At 41.8% G+C, this 14,189-nt stretch overlaps 1 protein-coding gene across 1 annotated transcript in view; it reads left to right on the forward strand.

The window, feature by feature from the left end:
- Csmd2 (CUB and Sushi multiple domains 2) overlaps window positions 1-14,189 on the forward strand; it is a 553,852-nt gene that overhangs the window by 477,177 nt on the left and 62,486 nt on the right. Inside the window, 4 exon segments of the mRNA XM_047516471.1 lie at window positions 5,822-5,902; window positions 6,383-6,496; window positions 13,815-13,927; window positions 13,929-14,004. Of these exon segments, the coding sequence (XP_047372427.1) occupies window positions 5,822-5,902; window positions 6,383-6,496; window positions 13,815-13,927; window positions 13,929-14,004 (384 nt within the window).

Genomic DNA, 14,189 nt, shown 5'->3' on the forward strand with positions numbered 1-14,189 from the left:
ACAAAAATACTGAACACAGAGGATAAGATAAAGTATTAAAAATAAAATCTCTTCTTTATCTTGAAAAATGCAAGTTTATTGAAGTCCAACTCTCTATTTTTAAGAAGACTCTTCATAACCTTTTTTTGTGGTGCAGGGGATAAAACTCAGGACCTCACACATGCCAGGCAAGTGCTCTGCCACTGAGCACACGTGTATCTATAAAGCACCAATTAAAAAGCAGTAAATAAATAGAAGGAAGACCAGTAGAGTAGAGGAAGAGGAATAGAGGGAGGGAGGAGGGGAGAGAAAGAGGAAGTACGGGGACTCAGATGGAGCAAATTATGTTCCACGCACGTAAGCTGGTGTCCAAACAAACCCAGTATTACGTACAACTGTAATGCACTAACAAAAGCATTTCTAAAAAGAAAAGACTCTCATATTCAGCTAAACAGCATTCAGGACTATTTTGTATACTAGGAACATAGCTGAGGCAAAGTGACACAGTTTAAAAATGAAAGGATGGCCAGTGACGATAGCAGCCTCAAATGTAGAACCCAAAGCAAAAAGCACTAAACACAAAAGGTGGACTGTTTTATACTGGAGAATGCTGTAGCCTGAGTAACTTTATTTTTAATTACAGTAAAATACAGGGCCCATGTTCAAGCACACAATTCAGTGACACTAAGTACATTCACAATGTTGTGTCGCCGTCACGACCATCCATTTCCGGAAATTTTTTTTATACTGTGAAACAAACTCTACCCCCTAAAGAGCATCTTCCCCTCCCCCTGCCCCAGCCACCACGCTTGACTGTCTGTCCCTGAGAATCTGGCTATTCTGGTCCCCTCACTTAAGTGGAACCATGCGCTATTTGTCTTTTGTGATTGGTTTATTTCGCTTAGCCTAATGCCCTCAAGGTCCACCCACATTATCCCATGTGGCAGGATCTCCTTCCTTCCTAAGGCTGAGTTACATCCCATGACAGGTATACGTCACGTATTGTTTATCTCTTCATCCATCTGTGGGCAGGGGTTGCTTCCTCTTTGGGCTGTCATGATCAACACTGCTAGGAACGTGAACAGGCAATATGTAATGATACTATTTTAACGAGGGTCCTATGGGAAAGGTTGCAGGAAGATGCCCAGTTGGCGGTGGGTGGTTTGAGAATACACATCAAAAGCCTTAATATGGCGGGATCCATCTGGGTCAGAACATTCTGTGGTGCCTGCACTGTGCACAGTGACCTCTGTAGCCAGCCTCTCCGTGGGCATCTGCACAACATACAACATGGCATCCCTCCCTGCACCATCTACAGCCACAGGATCTTGGACCAGAGATCTGACCTGGCTCCAGCCGAGGCCATCAGTGACCTTCCTTGGGAACTTAAAATTAGGCTGAAGAGAGGCTACCTGTGCCTGAGCTTGTCCGTCTCCTGAGAAAAGAAGATATAAACCAAGTGTGATGGATGTCCCCTCTCCTGTTCTCCATGGGGACTGAGAAGCAGAGCAGTCCCATGTGCAGAAAGACTGAGTCCAGCTGCAAATCTGCCCTTGGTTTCTCTCTTCTCTGTGAGGCCTTTTTTTTTTCTTATTCTAGAATTAGTTGATTTGTTATTTGCCTCTAAATGTTCCTAACCAATACAACAACATAAGACTGAGGAATCCTACTTCTGGCAATTGTGCAAAGTTATGTGTATAAAGATATTCCTTGAAATGTATTTGTAACAGAGAAATCAGAAATAACCTGAACATAAAGTAATAAATTAGGTACTTAAATTATATATACATGTACACACAAAGATGGGGAAAATATAGTCATTAAAAATCATTCATGCAGAATACAATCCATGGACTTAGAGAAATGTTTATTTTATATTGTGCAGTGAAGAATAAGCAGTTGACTTTCAGGACACAGGTGATGGTTTAACCAGAGGGGGTAGTAATCATAGACTCCTACCCTGGACCATGACCTCCTCCTTGGGAGATTCTCAAGAAACAGATTCAAACAAGGATCAATGGCAACGGAGGGCATTGTAACATGAGCAGGGCTTGGACCCCAAACTCAAAGGCAGAGCCCTGGGTCATCTGGTAACTTCAAGTGAACCACAGGAACCAGTTTTGGCTTTAAGAGCTTCAGATGAAAGGCAGGTCCAGCATACCCATCAGCCTGAGGAAGGGCAAGCAGGAAGACGCAAGAAAGAGCACGGTGTACCCAGGCCTCCATGGCCATTGCTGAGTGGACAGCTGCTCACGTAAAGCAAGGACCCCACCTGCCCACCAGTGACCATGTTAACGGTCCTAGAATCTGACCAGCCCACATCCGTGCCTCACCGCCAAGGAGGAGGCGAGTATAAATGAACAGAGTCGTCAGTCTCGAGTGTCCCCTGCCCCGAGCACTGGAGTGAAAACATGGCGGAGAGAGTGGGACGCCATTGATGGAGGAAGCCTGTGTCTTTTGGGGTTTGGGATGGAGAGAGTGGGACGCCATTGATGGAGGAAGCCTGTGTCTTTTGGGGTTTGGGATGGAGGTGTCTGTGAAAGACCAGTGGTTGTAGAACAAAATGCCAAGAGTGTTTATACCTAGATGGGGGAATGGGGGGGATTTTTGTGATTCTTTTTGACCTTTCATAAACTTTCAGCATGGAACAGAAATTTGTACTTTTAAAAAAATAATAATTTAAAAAATTCAATGAAATATCACTCCCAATCCAAATAGGAACCACAAAATGTAACATACCCAGACTGTGTTTAAGTGGAAATTTCTTGTTACTGATTTTTTTTGGAAGTTAAGCATGCCTCAGAAGTTTAAAGGTAAATATGAGGCTAAGAATGGAAGATATCAATTCTAAAAAACTATGAAGGAAAACGATAGTTGTCTAAATTTTTTAAAAATGGTATTTCTACAATCAGAAGAGTGCCATAAATAAAATTGAGCAAATGACAAGCTGTGAAAATATAGTTAAGAGGCTAAAGTCAGTCTCCAATATCCAGAGTTCTTCCAATTTGTAAGAAAAAAAGGAGCAAAAGACATGAATAGAACAATACTGGCCAGATTATGTTGTTCTATTGTGTATTCTGTGCATGTACAAATATGTAATCCCATCAGTATGCACAACTATAATGCACCATTTAAAAATGTGGGAAAGAATGGAGGAAGTAAGGACTGTATAGAGGGAGGGGAGGGGTAGGGGGGAAGGGAAAAAAATGGCAGAATGAATCAAACAACATTACCCTATGTAAATTTATGATTACACAAATGGTATGCCTTTACGCCATGTACAAACAGAGAAACAACATGTATCCCATTTGTTTACAATATAAATAAATAAATAAATAAAATAAAATTAAATAAAATAAAATAAAATAAAAATGTGGGAAAGTCAGGCACGGCAGTGCACACCTTTAATCCCAGCTGCTCCGGAGACTGAGGCAGGAGGATCACAAGTTCAAAGTCAGCCTCAGCCACTTAGCAAGGCCTTCTGTAACTTAGGGAGACCCTGTCTCAAAATAAAAAATAGAAGAGGCCAGGGATATGGCTCAGTGGTTAAGCCCTCTGGGTTCAATCCCCCCCCCCAAAAAAGTGGGATAAAACACATGAATAGACAGTTTAAAAGAAAAATGCAAATAGCCCATTAGTGTATGAAAAATGTTTAACCTAATTAGTTATGAGATGCCAATTAAAAGAAAATAAGTGCTGTTTTTTTTGTCCAGTTGACAAAGATTAAAATTGATGGCTGTCTTCTCCAGTGGGCTCTGAGTCCCAGAAGGTCAGGGACTTCTACTTTGGAATTCTTGTAACCTTGGCACTGGACACAGCACCTGACCCAAGGCGAACCCTCATTAGGCCACCACTCAGTGAATTGGACAAAAGAAAAACGACGACACTTGGTGGTAGACAGACTGTCACCTCTTGATGCTCAGTTGGCACAATTTTCCTGGAGAGTTAAATGGACTCCTCAAGAGCAGACTCAGTCCTCCTGGCTTCTGTTGAATCAAGATTATACAGGCTCGGTTTCCTCAAGAGCGCTCTTGAGTTTTAATACCCACGCTCCATAAAGCTCACGGATCTCTTCATGTGACACCCTTCAGCCAACACAACTGGTTAAAAATTTAAAGTTAGGTTCCCTGCAACATAAGAGGACAGTTTACATAAAACTATACACAGGAAAAGTCCCGAATTCCATTCCAGCGCCCAGCCCCTGGCTTAGTATGGCCGTTTTAATAGCTGGGTGGGATGTTTTCAGAGTCTGACTTCTAACATAATGGCTGTTGCACAGTTGTGTTTTTTGGTGTTTTTCTTTCTTTTTGGATTTTGATGTATGGTGCAGTATGATGTTTTCCCGTTTAAAATATTAGGAAAAGGAATCCTAGTTAACATCTGATTCCTAGGAGATGCTGCACTTTAAAAAGACCATGCACTTTAATCAGTCCTAGTTTGTTTTATTTCATAGACATTATTTCTGTTTTTATTTTTAATTTTTTTTATTTTTACAGACTGCATTTTGATTCATTGTCCTAGTTTTTAAAAAAATCATTTAAAAATTCTTGGACCAGGGTTGTGGCTCAGTGGTAGAGCACTTGCCTAGCATGTATGAGCATTATTTAAGCATTAATAAGCTTTAATAGCATTAATTAAGGTCCATGGACAACTAAAAAATATTTTTAAAAATCTTGTGTACAGGATTTTATCACAGTTTTTTTTTTTAATTGCAAAACTTTGGAAACCTAAGTGATTAACTTTAGAAATCTGTGCCACAAATTCTAGTAAATCTGAATGATTAGATTCTATGACATCATTTCAAGCATGTTTTTTGAAGAAATTTCATTAGATGAGAAAATTCTTGTAATGTATTAATACTTGGCAAGGATCAGCACAAAGTATATAACATGCAAATTTGGTAAGGAAAACAATACTTATATACGCAGAGAACAAATATGCCAAGTTCTTAGGGTTAAAGGTTAACTGGTTATCTCTGAGAAGACAATGCATGGGTTTAATTTCCTTCCTACTGTTTTCACAGAAAAACCTCAGCTTTTTAAAAATTACACTGTGTTACACTTAGATCATTTTTAAAACCACTATTTTTAAAAAACACAGCAGGGATTGAGGCAATTTTGGAAATAATAATAACAGCAGTGGCAGCTAACATTTAGCTAGCACTTTACTGTGTGCCAGAATTGAAAGCCAAGTTGTGAGCCCACACTGGCCTCTGCCTCGGGACCCCCACTCTGCACCTGAGTGCCATCCAGTCCCTGCCCCGAGGGGCAACCTCAGGACATCCACTGAGGTCAGCCATGTTGGGCCAGAGATCAATAGGTGCCCACAGAAGCCACTCACAGGACGTAGAGGCTGAGAAGTGGAAAGAATACGGGACTTGGGAGCAGCCATATCTGGGTTCCAATCCTGCCAGTGCCACTTAATCCCCACATGACCTTGGGGAAGGAACTTCACCTTTCTGAATTTCACCTGCTCACAAGTAAAGTAGGAACGCTTCACAGGCGATCAACCACGTGAGAATTAGAGGGTTCAGCACACAGAGGTGTCAACATAGAGGGGGTTCTCAACAATACCCCCTCTCCCTCAGGGCTGCGGACCCTTGCTAGCTTCTTCTTTATTATTAGTTATGAAAGAGGGTTCCTGGTCTTTGCACCCAAACCATACCCAGAAAATAAAACATAAGATAAGCAAAATAGTAGTTGGTTCAACTCACCCTGGGTACAGATAAATGCTTATTAGTTAATCTCCGTCACGTGAAGGAGTGAGGCCTGAGAAAGATGAATGGCTGACAACACACCCCTGTGACGCTCTTGCCCTGACTCGGAGTCTTTCCTCCTTTCAGCTTATCCACTCACCAAGTGCCCACCTCCCACCATCCTCCCTAATGCTGAAGTCGTCACTGAGAACGAAGAATTCAACATAGGTAGGTACCGCCTTCCAGACTGCAAGGACCGCGAGCCAGGGCTGACGGGAAGGGTCAGGCAGCGGGGCACAGGTCTTTCTGCTGTCCAGGGAGAGAGAAACCAGAGCCCCGTGCGAGAGGGTTGATAGTCTGTCCCCTGAGTTTGCATCCAAAATGCCCTCCCTCTTCCTTTTTACCATCCCCAGGAAGAGGAGCCAGGAAAGTGGTTTTCCTCTGTGGTTCAAGTCAGCATGATTTTGAGAAATCAATCCATGGACCACAGTATGAATTTTTCAGAATGTGGTTTCCCTGGTCTCGGACGAGGCTGTTCATGGGAGGGAAGCAGTGGTTATCTGGGCCACTGGGTTGGAGATGAGCTGATTGCTGAAGTCAGAACAGAATGTGACCCACCGTGGATCGCTTGCCTGGGAGTGGGTTCAAGGTGATACTTAGCCCTGTCCAGCTGCTCCAGAGAATCCCCACGTTGGTCTCTCCTGCCAGGTGACATCGTTCGCTACAGGTGTCTTCCTGGCTTTACCTTAGTGGGGAATGAAATCCTGACCTGCAAGCTTGGAACCGCCCTGCAGTTTGAAGGCCCACCCCCGATATGCGAAGGTAACTGTCCTGAGCTTCGTCTCCTGGGCCTGGAGTGGCTCCCAACCAAGACCCTGGCTGGACTCCTCTTTCTAGTCTCATTCTTAGCCTAGTCTCTGCCCCATAAGTTAGAGGTCACGTGGTGAAGGCTGATGAGTGAGCGAATGAGGAATCAGTCCCCGCCCTGTTCTGAGGGCTGCGCTGTGAATTGGCCACAGTGGCCATTTATCTGTCTTCCCTTTTCCTTGCCTGAGCCTTCCCTGGAATTGCATGCTGAGCATTGGAAGGAGAACATTCTGGGTCCTTAGGGAGGGCTGGGCTCACACCTGAGACATGCCCTACTAGAATGCAAATGTGCTCAAGATCCTGTGTGCTGACAGGTGACCCTGAGTCCACAGGCGTCGTCATTCCAGGACGGTGCCTTGACAGCAGGTGACAGCAGGTGAATTCACCTCTCCTCGTCTCCTGACTCAGACCCAAAACCACCCTCCACTCACCAGGCACCTGACCCAGGGCCGGCACCTAACTGTCCTGTGCGTTCATCGTTGGTGTTCTCTTCCATGAAGTGGGAGGCACTCGGGCCGGGGGTTGCTGCGAGGAATTGCTTGAGGTCGTAATGTTGGAGCAATGCCTGGCATATCGTGATTGCCCCACGTTGGCCGCTATTATCACAACTAGCGCTCCTGCTGCTTCTGGTCCTGGTGCTATCAGTTTAGTAGCCTGTGGAGAAACAGGCCAGCCTCTCCACCTCCCCTGGGGAAGCAAGAGCAGAAAGATGCGGCAGGAATTGTTGAGCCACAGAATTGGGTTTCCCAGTACACGGAGACATTCACTACCTGTTTATTTCAGTTGAACCAATGCGCCCACAGGCCAGTCAGCCAGCCCACCCCACACCCCAACAACGTCAGCCTTCATGGGCTGATGCTCCCTGATTGCTCAGCCTGGGTTCTTGCCTCAGGCGCTGTTGCTGAGTCTACAGGGCCCAGTCTTCTGGGCTTGACACATGCTCAGTCCCATGCTTGCCTGAAGGCCTTCTGTCCTTCTTGCCTTTGTGGACTTTTTGTGTGTTAGCGGGGGGCAGGGTGCTGGGGATTGAACCCAGGAGTACTTAACCACTGAGCCACATCCCCGGCCCTTGTGGTATTTTATTTGATACAGGGTCTTGCTGCATTGCTTAGGGCCTCACTAAGTTGCTGAGGCTGGCTTTGAACTCACAAATCCTTCTGCCTCACCTTTCTGAGCTGCTGGGATTCCAGGAATGTGCCACCACACACAACTTTGTAGACTTTCTTTTAATAACAGCTTCACTGAGATATGATTCACACTCAATGCAATTCACTCCTTTCAAGTGACAATCCAATGCACTTTAGTTCATTCACACCTTTGCAGCCATCACTGGGATCAATTTGCATAACTCCAAAAAGAAAGCGCACACCCACTAGCAGACACTGTTTCTAACTCCTCAGTCCTAGACAAATACCAGTCTGGTTTCCATCTCTGTGTTTTTGCTTATTCTGGTCATTTCATATAAATGGAATCATACAATATCTGGACTTTTGTGACTGGCTTCTTTCACTCAGTGTCATATTTTCAAGGTTCATCCATACTACAGTGTGTATCACCATTTTCTTTTTACTGCCAAACTCTATTCCATTGTATGGATATACCGCATTTTGTTTAACCATTCATCAACTGATGAACATTTGGACTGAATCCACTTTTTGACTATTATGAATAATGTTGCTATGACATTCACAAATCTGTTTTTGTATGCAGAATATGTCTTAATTGCACTTAGATATATACCTAGAAGTGAAATTACTGAACCTGTGAAAATTCTCCATCTAACTTTTGAGGAGCTACCAGGCTGCTTTCCAAGGCGGGTGAACCATTTCTACATTCCCACCAGCTGTGTTTGAGGCTTCCAACTTCTCTACACCCTTGCCAACACATATTATTATTTCTCTTTTAATTCTACCCATTCCAGTGAGTAGAAACTGGCATCTCATTGTGGTCTTCATTTGTATTTCTCCAAGAGTTAATGATTTTGAGCATCTTCTCACATACTTATTATACATCTTCTTTGAAGAAATGTCCATTCAGGTTCTTTACCATTTTCAAAATTAGGTTGTCTTTTTATTATTAATTTGTCATGGAACTTGATACAAACCTTATTTATATGTTATTTGAAAAAAAATTATCTAAATTCATGGGTTGTCTTCTCACTTTCTTCTTTTCTTTTTTTTCTTTTGGCACTAGGGATTGAACCCAGGGGTGCTTTACTGCTGAGCCACATCCTCAGTCCTTTTTATGTTCTGTTTTAAGACAGGGTGTTGCTAAGTTGCTGAGTGCCTTGCTGAGTTCCTGAGGCTGTCCTCAAACTTGCAATCCTCCTGCCTCAGCCTCCTGGACTTCTCCCTTTCTTTCTTTCTTTTTTTTTTTTTTTTTTTTTAGATGTTTTTTATTTTCAGTTTTTTAGTTTTAGATGGATACAGTACCTTTGTTTTATCTATTTATTTTTATGTGGTGCTCCACCACTGAGCTACAACCCCAGCCCGTCACTTTCTTGATGGTGTTCTTTGAAGCAAAAGGTTTTAATTTGACGATGTCTGATTAACATATTTTTCTTGTGTTTGTTGTCCTTTTGGTATCATTTTAAGAAAGTTGCCTGATCTATGTTTCCTTCTAAGAATTTATAGCTTAAGCCCTTGCATTTAGATCTTGGATCCATTTTTAGTTAATTTTTGTATATGGTTGAGGTAGGGAGTCCAACTTCTCTTTTTTGCATGTAGAGAATTGTTTGTCCTGGTACCATTTACTGAAAATGGTGTGAGTCCTCCAACTTTGTTCTTCCTTTTCGGTATTATTTTGACTTTCTGAGCCTTTTGAATACCCATATGAATTCTAGGATCAGATTGTCAATATCTGCAAAGAACCCAGATGGGATTTTGATAGGGATGGAGTTGAATCTGTAGATCAGTCTGAGAGTGCTGCCGTGTTAACAATATGGTCTCCCTGCCATGTGCACGGGATGTCTCTCCATTCACGTCTCTTCTTTGTACAACTTCCTCTGCTCTTCGGCTTACTCCACTCACTGCTGCATCTATCGCCCTTTCCAATGATGTCTCAGATCAGGCATTTTGTTATGGTTCCAGAAGCATGCCTCTTGCTATGGAAAGAGTTGGTGAAGATCGTTATCTAAGAACATCACAGAGCAATTCCAGAACATTCAGAATAAAGTCATAACTAGAGAGATGTCACCCATCCAATGCATGACAAAAATCCCAAGAAATACATAGAAAATACTAGCTTCTAGAAGCTAGAGTAGCAAAGTTAATATCAGAAAACTAGAGTTTAAGTCGAAAGCATTAAAGGAACAAGAAGGGATATTTCCCATAACAATAAACATAATCTATCAAGAATATACTGGTCATAAATAGTACCTACCATAGTGCATGAAGGAATAACTGACAGAATTACAGGAGAAATTCACAAGTGAGAGATTTTTAACATACCTCTTTCTCTGACCAAAAGAAAAGTAGCTATATAAAGTAGTTGAAAAATATATTTAGATATATAAGCTTTTATTGCATAAAAATCATGCCAAAATTTAGAGGCCATTTATTTTCTATAAAAGATGCAATTTAAATATAAATACCATAGAAATTTTCAAAGAAAAAAAGAAAGATATAATATAAAAATGTTTAACAGGAAAAAATAAATTTACAAACACTACAAAGTGTATTACCAGAAATAGATATATTTGTAATGACAAAAGAATTAATTCCATTTAAGAGGACATGTAAGTATGCATGCAGATAATCAAAGAACTTCAGAATACACCAATAAAAACCCTATACAACTAAATATGAAAAAAGTAAAAGCAAACTACAGAAACAAGAGAAAGTATTCACAGTAACATATTTTCTCTTAAAAGACATATCTACAGGAGTTTGAGGCAGGAGGATCACGAGTTCAAAGCCAACCTGGGCAGCTTAGCAAGACCCCTATCTCAAAATTTAAAATATAAAGGGATCAGAATGTAGCTCCATGGTAGAACATCCCTGGATTCAATCCCTAGTACCAAAAAGGAAAAACCTTATATCCAGACTAAGTAAAGAATTTTTCTAATTCAATCCAGTAAAAATAGAGACAAGAAAATTGAATAGATATATTACAAATAAGATGTATAAATGGCCCATAAGCACATGAAAAGTTGTTCAACATAAGTAGTCATCAAGGAAATGAAAGCTGAAACCATAATGAAATATCACTGTTCACCCACTAGAATGGCTAAAATTTAAATGACCTATAGTATCAAGTGCTGACAAGGATGTGGGACAGCTGGAATTTTCATAAATTGCTGGCTAGGATGTAAAACTACATAATCACTTTGAAATGTCACTGAACATTTCTTTTAAAATAAATATACAAAAACTTATTATATTGCATAATTTAAAATTATACAAATACTTAAACTAACTATTGTTATTTATTCAAGAGAAATTAAAACCTAGATTCACAAAAAACTTACATGAGTCCCATAATAACACACAATGAGAAACAACTCAAATGTTCATCAATAGGAAATGAATAAACAAATGCCCTATGAAAATTCACCATACAGGTGAATAGTACTGAGCAATAAAAATTAAAATATTGATATGCAGAAAGCATGGACTGAGTCTTATAAACATTACATTTATCAAAAGGATGTGAATGCAAAAATAATCTTGTATGATTTGTTCGAAGTTCTAGTACAGAAAACTGATCTATGGCTATAAAAATAACACCAGTGATTTCCCGGACAGTAGGGCAGTTCGTACTGATTGTAAAGGGGTGTGAAAGAACTTCCTAGGGTAATGGAAAGAATATATATTTTGATTGTAGTAGTAGTTACACAGGTATGTACATTTTCCAAGGTCCAATGAACAGTGCCCCTAAAATCTGCATAGTTTATTGTGCATAAATTACGTCTCAAAATTTGCATTTTAAAAAGATAATGAATTATAAAACAAAAAACTGTCTGACTGATAAATAAGTAAAAAAAAAAAAAAAAAAGATGTACTTGAAATAGAAAGCAGCAACACTATCCAATCATTAGATAACCTAAGAAGAACAAAGGGAGAAAGCAGGGATATGCGATGAATAAATAAACAAATATATATATATATATATATATATAAATATGAAAAGTAGGAAATGATCTTTGAAGTCAGAAAACATTTTTTAAATTATGTGGCTACTTTGCACAAATCTATGCCAATAAGCTTTAAAACCTAGATGATATGAATTATTTCCTAAGAAAGTACGATTTTCTAAATTGACTCCAATAAAGATAGAAAGTGTACACTTTTCCAAATTCTTTAAAAGAAATAGAGAAACTTATCAGAAGAAAGCCCGCCAAAGATGACCAAGCTAGCTGGTTTCATTGAACACTACTAAATGTTCAGAGACCAGGTCATCTTAAGCACACCTTGCACACACTAATACATGAATCTGATAAAGTTAACACAAAGAAATAAAACCCATGGACCATCTCATTTGCGAGAACATGCCCATTTACAGTTTCAAGTGGGCATGTAAAAACCTCGGGAAGCAGGACCGGGAGAGGCCAGAGTGGACCATAAGTCCTCAGTGCAGGTCGTCAGGTTAGTAAGATCGGGAGCATTGCAAAAGCCAGGTGGGTTTCCATCTAGAAGCCATTTGCTTTCCTCCTCCTCTTACCAAATGAGAAGGAAGCTCTCCCTGGAAAAGCCAGTGCCTGTCAATGCCACTTGGAAGGAATCCTGGATGAGTCGTGTAAAACGCATTTAAGACCAGAGCAAACCTCTGCGTATGAGCCCCGAGAGCTGATCAGCCAGCCCCGCCTCTGTGAAGGCAGGGGATGAAGGAAATGGGGGGATGGGTGGAGCACCACAATCTCCTCCGCAGGGTTACTTCTTGGCCTTCCTTTCCCAGAAACTCCCTTTTATCTGTGTCACAGAATCCATCTCACTCAGAAGCCTGGCTAACAGAACAGCTACAGCAAAACACGGATTCTCCCTTTGTGGGTATTGGGATACTTGTACTACTGTCAAGGGCACCAAAGAAATTGATTTAGTCTTTAGAACTTTGCTTTGGAGCCCCCAAACAAGCAAATGGAATTTGATTCCATGGATCCCATGTAATTGTTCCTTGTGTTGTGGTGTTCCCTGTGCCCCAGGACAGAGCAGCTCCCCCATACCTGGGGTGTACAAGGCCCTCCTGAACCAGCATCTTCCCACCCCTTCATGGTGACACCAGAAAGCCCAATTCTTCTCCAGCACCTCTATTCCTAAGGCCCACACTGACTGTCTTACTTAGGGTGATGTTTTCTTCTTTAGATGTGTTAATACTGTCACTTGAGCCAGGCTGAGTGTTACCAAACCCTTTCTGCTCTTGATGTAATCACACCATCATCATCATTGTCATCATCATCACCACCACCATTGCCACCATTACCATCACCATGATCATTACCATCATCACCATCACCATCACCACCACCATCATCAACATCTCTATCACCACCATCACCATCACTATCACCATCACAATCATCAACATCACCATCACCACCATCACCATCACCATCACCACCACAATCATCATCACCATCACCACCATCACCATCACCATCACTATCACCATCACTTACCACCATAACCACCGCCACCACCATCACCATCACCATTATCACCATCACCATCATCATCTCTACAATTTATTGAAGCACCATGTTGTGTTCTTTACATATAGTGTCCCATAAGATATAATATTTCATACAATGCAATGGTCCTGGGAAGTAAATCATATCTCTTGTGTTGGAGATGGAGAAGCCATCACACAGGGAGGAAAGAATTTGTTGAAGGCCACACAGGTTGTAAGAGCAGAGATGAGCTATAAATACAAATATGTTTGGCCCAAAGTTTCATGGACTTACCTGCACCCAATACTATCTTCGTAGAAATTAAACCTATCCTAGAGATCAACTCTTTTGAGTACGAGGTGCCTTACGGTTGACTCTATGTCTGCACCATCCCTACCCTCTCTGAAGCCAGGTAGCGGTGCCCACATCTAAGCTAGGAAGTGATTCCCAGCAACCTGCTAGACCTAAATCCCAGCAATCCTATAGTGTTGACACCGCATCAAAGGTCACCTGATGTTATGGAACAGTATAATGATGGGTGTGGAATCTTGTTTGTGCTCAAATACTGATTTTCCAAGGGTTGTCTTTTGCACCAGGAAAAGCAAATATGTTGGACCCAGTTCCGTCTTCACCTCATGTACCTGGCATTTCTTTCTTTCTTTCTCCAAGTGCACTGCCCCACGAACGAGCTTCTGACAGACTCCACAGGTGTGATCCTGAGCCAGAGCTACCCTGGAAGCTACCCGCAGTTCCAGACCTGCTCTTGGCTGGTGAGAGTGGAGCCCCGAGTACAACATCTCCCTCACGGTGGAGTACTTCCTCAGTGAGAAGCAGTACGATGAGTTTGAGATCTTCGATGGTGAGTCAGGCCAATGCCGTGTAGCTCTGCTGCAGATGGCGTCGTCCTGCTTCAGGTCCCTGAGAGTCCATGCTGCAATTTCCTTGCTGGAGGCCCCACATGCTGGCCCGCGCCGCAGAGAAGGCCCAAGGCCATGGGGTCTGATGGGTTGTGTGCCTGCTGGACCTGTCACAGAGCCCTTTCTT

Source organism: Sciurus carolinensis, chromosome 1 (assembly GCF_902686445.1).
Source record: "Sciurus carolinensis chromosome 1, mSciCar1.2, whole genome shotgun sequence".
NCBI lineage: Eukaryota > Metazoa > Chordata > Mammalia > Rodentia > Sciuridae > Sciurus > Sciurus carolinensis.